Source organism: Lolium rigidum, chromosome 4 (genome assembly GCF_022539505.1).
Source record: "Lolium rigidum isolate FL_2022 chromosome 4, APGP_CSIRO_Lrig_0.1, whole genome shotgun sequence".
Taxonomy (NCBI): domain Eukaryota; kingdom Viridiplantae; phylum Streptophyta; class Magnoliopsida; order Poales; family Poaceae; genus Lolium; species Lolium rigidum.
In genome coordinates, this window is record NC_061511.1 from 192753533 (window position 1) to 192761185 (window position 7653).

The 7653-nt window shown below is 44.9% G+C and overlaps 1 protein-coding gene across 1 annotated transcript; it reads left to right on the forward strand.

The window, feature by feature from the left end:
* Positions 1-4905: 4905 nt before the first annotated feature.
* On the forward strand, positions 4906-7433 carry LOC124648915 (protein KRTCAP2 homolog). Its single transcript, XM_047188597.1, has 4 exons — positions 4906-5075; positions 5944-5995; positions 6086-6152; positions 7027-7433. The coding sequence occupies exons 1-4, from the start codon at positions 4920-4922 to the stop codon at positions 7115-7117; spliced, it is 366 nt and encodes a 121-aa protein (XP_047044553.1). The 5' UTR covers positions 4906-4919; the 3' UTR covers positions 7118-7433.
* The last annotated feature ends 220 nt before the right edge of the window (positions 7434-7653 follow it).

Consider the following 7653-nt stretch of genomic DNA (forward strand, 5'->3'; position numbering starts at 1 on the left):
ACTGGAGAAAGGAGAGGGGATCAAAAAAAAAGGAGAGGGGAGCGGCGGTGCGTGGCCAATTTCACCAGGCCACAAGAAACGGCCCGTGTACGGCTTGGTAAGGAGCCCAGTTTTAAACATAAGGCCTTAAGCCCGGCCCGGCTTTACATACAAAGCTTCAACGGCACGCCTAAACAATCGACAAGTCTGAGACCCACCACACATACCACACCAAACATCGACAAGTCTGAGACCCACCACACACATAGACCACCCAGTACAACGATGTCCCCCCCCCCTCCCCCCGCACCTGATACAAACTGATAACTAACACTGAAACACGATAGAATGTTGGGTAGATAGACCGCTGAGCTCAGGTCCTCATCCTCGCGTTAGCCTCCTAACCTCGTCTAGAGCCGAGTCCAGCAAGTCCATATCCATCCGTCTGACCAGTACCCTCCAACTATACATATAGATAGACATTTTGAAGATGACGTCAGCCGGGATGTTGATGATGGTACCCTCTATAGCTAGCTTGTTCCTAATGTTCCAAAACGACCAACACTGTGCCGCAAAGGTGAACCAAACTAGTCTCCGCATCGGCCCCACCAAACCCTGAACTATGGACATGAAGTCCCCGACCCCTATCGGATTCCAAAATTATTTTAGGAGTTTCCTAACTTCTACCCACATGAACTTTGCTAGATGGCATTTAAAGAAAATGTGGTCGCAATCCTCCCATTCCCCACACAGGGGACAACACCCATCTAACGGACTCTTCCGTTTGGCTAGCTGATGATTCTTCCCCTAACCAACTGCCAAAGGAACACCTTAATCCTAGGTGATACCTTCGTCTTCCAGGCCTGTTTGAAGTGTGCGACTACTACCCCCTGCGTCAGCTTGTGGTACAGGGAGTTTGTCGAGAACTGTCCAGAGCCCTCGAGCTCCTAGGATACCTCATCCCCCTGTAGCAACCGGGTGAAGGTCAAAAAACCTACAAAGATTATTCCATTCCACCGACTCGTCCAACCCGAACGGTCGTCGGAACCTGATCCGCCATACCTCGGTAGATCGAACTCCCGCCACCATCGCATACTGGTTATCGCGGCACGCAAGAAAGTGTGGGAAAATGGCCCTCAGCGGGCCACGTCTTGCCCACCAGTCTAGCCAAATAGGTCCTACGCCCATCGCGGACCTTGTGTCGTGCTCCCAGCTTGAAGTACCACTTGATCTTCTAGATAGCCCTCCAGAATTGCGAACCATATGTCGGGACCGCCGGGGAGAATAAGTTGTTGTCGCCCATCTATTTGGCCCACATAAGGTATTGAAAGGACGTGGATGTCGCCTAGAGGGGGTGAATAGGCGGCTTAAAACTTTTACGAGATGGGCTTAACAAATGCGAAATAAAACTAGCGTTTACTTTGTCAAGCCCAAAGCCTATATATTATGGTTCACCTATGTGCACCAACAACTTATGCTAAGCAACATAAGCAACTATGTGATAGCAAGATATATACCTTCAAGCACGATGGCTCTCACAAAGTAAAGTGCATAAGTAAAGAGCTCAGGTATAGAGATAACCGATGCACGCGGGAGACGATGATTTATCCCGAAGTTCACACTCTTGCGAGTGCTAATCTCCGTTTGAGAGGTGCGGTGTGGCTTAGTGCTCCCGAACGCCACAAATGGCCTCACCTTGAGGTGTGGTTGCTCTATGCACACCAACGCCACAAAGGCCACACCCCAAGATGCGGTAGTCACACCACACACCGAGCGCCACGAATGCGTCTCACCTTATTCTCCGGTGACCCTCGCCACAAAGGCCTAGGTCACGGTTCCACTAAGGGATTTCCTTCGAGGCGGAAACCGGGCCTTACACAAAGGTTGGGGCACACATCCACAACTTAATTGGAGGCTCCCAAAAATCTCCACAAAGGACTGAAATCCGTCTAGGGTTCCAAAAACCCAAGAGTAACAACTTTCTTGCTTTCACTTCCACGAATCACCATGAATAACTCAAACCGATGCACCAAATGCAATGGCAAGAACACCACAAAGATGCTCAAGTCCTTCTCTCTCAAATTCCAACAAAGCTACAAAAGCTATTGAGAGAATAAGAGAGGAAGAACAAATAAGAGGAGGAACACTAAATTTCTCCAAGATCTAGATCTAGTGGATTCCCCTCACAAAGAGAGAGATTTGATTGGTGAAGATGTAGATCTAGATCTCCTCTATATTTCTCTTAAATAGATGAAAGATTCATGGGAGGGAGAGGGAGATGGCAAGCTCAAAGAAGGTCAACAATGGGGGAAAACGAGCTCAAATGGATGGGTAACATTGGGGAAGAAGACCCCCTTAAATAGGGCAAGAGAAATCTGTCCGTTATGCACAAAACTCATCAAAACCGGAACTTCCGGTCATTTGGGGCGGTACTTCCGCCCCCCGGAAGTACCGGCCAACTTCCGGGTGAAGTAGGGCGCCCCCGGAATGCTCCCGGTATGATTTCTGCGTGCAGAAACAGCATTTTCGGAAGTTCACCGGAAGTAAGGCGGAAGTACCGGCCACCAGAACTTCCGGCAAAAAAACTACTTCACGGAAACTTGAAGAACTTTTGCATCCGGACTCCGATTTTGATGATCTTGGTCTCGTTTGGAAGCTAGTAACAAGCTCTACAAGATCATACAGGGAACCATCATACTGCATTAAGGTAGGATAGAAATAAATGATGAAAGGTTTTACCATCTAAAAAAAACATACCGGTAAAACCAACAACTTCGAAAATGCAACAAGTTGCCCGTGCAAAAACCATTCTTGATGAACTAGAGCTTGTCATGAGAATAAGCACAAGCTCTAAAACATGACATTGATAAGATTCAAATAACAACCAAGAAAGATGATGCAAGGATGCAAGGGTTTGAGCTCTCTGGAGGATACGATCGAGTTACTCACTCGAGAGCCCTCTTGATATTACGCAACTAAACTATAAACCGATCACCAACTACACCATGAGACCGGTAAGAAAGGAACCCTATCAAGAGCAAACCTTAACCTTGTGCGTTCCTCTTGAGCTTGATGATGACGATCTTGACCGCAACAAGATGGAACGCCTTTCTTGATTGTGCTTGCTTGAAGAAGTCTTGTGGATTGCTCCCCATATTCTACCATGAGAGAGCTTCTTCTTCGGCGCATATTTACATATCCATGATCACCATATGGATGTCAAGTTTCAAGCATATGATCTCTTCGAGTTGGCTCATCTCGAACTTGCACTTTATTTCTTCATTATTCATCGTTGATGTCTTGAAGTTAAACTTGAGTGCTCACTTCATCTTCATCTTCAAGACATACTTGACACTTAATCTTCTTCATTTGCTTCTTATTGCAATCTTGAAACCAACATATGGTTCAAGCATTGCCTATGGACAAGTCCTACAAATATAACTCAATTCAAATATTAGTCCATATGGATTATCATTAATTACCAAAACCACATATGGGGGCTCCATGCACTTTTAGGTATGCCCACAGACCTCCCTCGTTTTGGTATAATTTCCAAATCCACCTCAACATAAGAGCGATGTTCATGTACTTGGTGTTTAGAATGCCCAAGCCCCATGCTCTCGCGGCCTGCAACAGTGTCCCAATCTACCATGTGGTATTTGCGCTTGTCCCCCACCCAAAAGAAGCGAGCGCGAGAACGGTTCATCGCCCCATGCGTCGAGTCGTGAAGCAAATACAACCCATATCAAACATAGGTAAACTGGACAGACATGAGTTTGTAAGCTCCAGCCGACCAACTGTGGCAAGGAACAGACCCTCCCACGGATCAACCCTATGACCCACCTTCTCAGTGAGGAAGTGCTAATCAGCCACCGACAAAACTTTGTTGCTGACCGGTAACCCCAGTTACTGCATGGGGAGGGTTCCCAGCTTGCAATTGAGGCCTCTCGCTACCCTAAGCTTAGCCTTCTAAGTGAGACCAGTAACTACAGCTCCACTCTTGCTGTAATTACTCGTCAAACCGGACATATTTTCGTAACACAAAAGACTGCTCATAGTGGGAGTAACATAGGTAGTAATATCACACACCCCAAAGCATTTTGGTGACATGGCATGGCAATGAATGAAGAAAGAGAGTGGAGTGGTAACTAGTTATGTTACCATAACATCACACTTCTCAAGACAAGATGAGTCTACAACCTACTACCTCCGTTTCAAGGAATAAGGCGTCCTCGTTTTACGAGCTTTTTGTTTGACCAAGAATTACTTCAAATAGATAAAAATTGTTTGTATGAAATTATTATCATTAAAAAGTGCTTTTCAATACGAATCCAACGATACTATATACATATAATATAATCAAGATTTTGTTGCTTAATTTTTATGGTCAAAGTTCGTCTTGGAATACGCGTGCGCCTTATTCCTTGAAACGGAGGTAGTAATAAATATAACATGCATGACACCACATATATGTAACTACCCACTATGAATATAGTAACATATGGTAGTAACATGCACCATGTTACTACTCTATGTTACTCCCGTCTAAGGATGAATTTGGGATTGGCGACTCCCAAAGTTGTAGGCTCAATTAAGATCATCGTATCATCGGCAAGTTGCCGGAGGCCAGAAAGAAGCCCACCATCGTCCTCTGGGGCGCCGGCCCAACACGGCCCACGGCTTCGTCTTCCATCAGGCGACCGCAGCAGCTCGGCGTCGTAGATCTCACCACTCACCTCGCGAGACCGGAGACCGGACTGGGGCGTAGAAGCGGCAGCGCCAAAACCCTACTGCGCCCTCGAGCTCCTGCGCTGCCGCCTTTCCGATCCAGGTGAGATTTCTCGATCTCCTGTGATGTGCGTCGATGATCTCTGTTCTTGCGTGCGAGGGTGTCGAATTCTGATTTCTCCCTTTGGGTTCTTGGAGATCTGGTGTCGCAGATGGCGAGCACCGGGCGGTCGATGCTGCTGTCGCTGCTGCTGTTCGCGGTCACGCTGTCGCTGCTGGAGATGTACCGGGGCTGGTTCGCCTCGTCGGAGCTCAAGACCATCGCCGGCGGATTCGTCAGCTCCCTCCTCTTCCTCCTCCTCCTCACCGTGCGTCATCCTCTCTTCCCCCTTTCTTCTTCTTCTTATTGTGGGGGTGGAGAAGCCTCTGTGATTTTCCGTTTTGCTGGTTCGCTGCTAAATTGAAGTGATGCGAGTGGTAGAAACCGTGGTTTGTTCTGCTGCATGTTTAGGCTGTAGCACTGGGAGCGAATGGGGCTTTCATTTGCGATGATGCTTACATCTGGTGTAGCAAAGTTCCGTGGTGAAAGAAAAATATAAATCTTGGGGATGTCTCACTTTGCTAGCTTTCTAAATTCCCCCCAGCTTTAGCTTACAATGGGGGCAATAGTAAGTAGTATTAAATAACAACTACTCCGTAAGTAATTTTTTTCCCTCAAAAAACTAAGGAACTTGTTGTACAGTATCCACCTCCAGCTGGACATGAAGCATTGGCTTAATCTAAGCATTCTGAAACACATATTAGATCATCAAATGTCAAGTCTAATAGGTTCAGCATTTTAGGCTTGTGGTAAACTTGTGGAAAAAATGTTGCTGATGGCAAACCTTATCTTTGGTAATCATCTGGGTTCGTGTCATCTTGGATCAGACCTCCATTTCTTAGCTGCGCGGCTTTATGTCACTCTAGCTTGAGGATAGACAATTTTGCTTTCTCTAACAAGAAACTAGTGCAAGCAGACCCTCAGGTAGGGAAAAAATGAAGCGAGCATATATGAAGTAAAGTAAGCAGACGTTTATACATTTGTGTGGTTTTATTGTTTTGTGCTGGAACTATACGATTGATAAGTTCTATATACGTTCCTTCATATTTCATAAGCAAGTAAATTGCGTTGCTAAAAGAAAGTATTGCATTGCTGCATATATTTTTGTAATGTTCTAACTGGAACCAGTTTTGCAGTTTATTGGAAATTACCAAGAAACAAGTGGCGTCAGAACTGGGTGGGGTGCAGGTACATATAGCAGCATATGACTTCATCCCCATCTGTTCTTGCAATTCTTAACTTGGACTATCTTTCATCACCTCTGTTCTTTCTATGCAGTTGTTGTAGCAGAACTTGTTGCTCTTATTGTAGCTGGTACTGTCCACCGCGTTTGTATCACAACATGGTATGCTGATTTTAACATACTTCACCAATTTGCTTGTACAAATCCTTACTAATTGTTTGATCCCAAGAACCCATTTATTGACCTGGATAGTTCATGTTAAGCGATGCTAATATTAGATGTGCTATTGGAATATTTTCATTATGAATCTCCATTCTGCTTTGGATGGAGAAAAATGGAAAAAAAATCTTCTTGTTTGCAAGAGGAGATGGGAGTATAAGATAACAAATACGTACAGTGTTTAATGGGCTGGTACAATAAATATGCTAAGGCTTCTGTATGTTGCAAGGAACTCTATTAGATTATAGCAACATGGCCAACTGCAGTTGACATATTTTTTGATGCTGATAGAAGTTATAGGATGCATGATTAGCAGCTGAGTAGAATCCATCTAATTTAGTGATCGTTCTATAGCCTGTCACATTTAGAGTTATCTGACAAATAAACACAATTTTAGTTATGTGGGCCAAGGTTTCTTGCTCCATCCACCACGGTGTTGACGCAACATTTTGTGGTGCGTTTATTATTCTGGTACATGACATAGAAGCTTCACAGACTTGGCTTATGTTACTCTGCCACATGATGGGGGAGCAGTTTCCAAGTGTTTGTGTGCTAAATCATCACATGCCACCAGTAGAAGCCTTGGTGGAACCAGCGCCATGATGGTAGTCAGCTATGCCCCTAAGAACTTGATCCTTCCTCTCCTCATTCAAACCAGGCGGGAAGCAGGAGGACATCGTTTAAAAAAATATTATGAATATCTGTGTCTTTAAAATCCCAGCTCTATTTTTCCCATATTTTGATGCCTTTGCTCTTCTTACTTCTTTTTTGTTGATGATGGTCACTTAACTGATTGTTTTGTTCTGCTACGCTGCAGCTTCCTATTCTCTGCGGGGATCCTCTACGAGGTTGACAAGCTCTCCGGGATGATCCTTGCGAGGAGCGAGTCCAAAGCGAGGCGGTACTAAGGATACATTGTTATCTCCAGGATGACCCTGTTTTGTAGATCGAATGAAAAACTAATATCCGCACCTTCCATCAGACTTCCCTACCCAATTACTAGCTTTCTTTTTGTAAGGCATATATAGAATTTGTTCGAACTCCTGGTACTCACCACCGTGTTTGCTGAGGCGTCATGTTTTGATTTTGATCTAATCGGAGTTGTTGTTGACCAGGTAATGTGCCTCTCACCAACTGCCCCAGTCAGACATGAATTTCACGCAGGTAGTGTCGCCAAGTTGCGAATATCAAAATTGTTGCTTAATTAGTTCAGAGTTTTGTTTTCTTATTCTTTGTCAAGCGTGTGTTGTTTAGCGGTTATTTGCTGGGGTTTTTCTCCTCGTGTTAATGTTACGCACGATGCAAGTACAATACAACTATGAATATGTCAAAATCGTTGATACAAGTAGTACAACAATGAATCTTTCAAAAGTAAACCTTAGATTATTTCTCCAAAGCTTGTGCCTGCGTATGTGAAACGCCTGCGGTGACGTTTGACCAGGTG

Excerpts from the sequence above, each read along its gene's own strand:
- LOC124648915 (XM_047188597.1), top strand. The coding sequence starts at position 4,920 with ATGGCGAGCACCGGGCGGTCGATGCTGCTGTCGCTGCTGCTGTTCGCG. Across the intron at positions 5,076-5,943 it reads TCTTCCTCCTCCTCCTCACC|TTTATTGGAAATTACCAAGA; the intron begins GTGCGTCATCCT and ends CCAGTTTTGCAG. Across the intron at positions 5,996-6,085 it reads CAGAACTGGGTGGGGTGCAG|TTGTTGTAGCAGAACTTGTT; the intron begins GTACATATAGCA and ends CTTTCTATGCAG.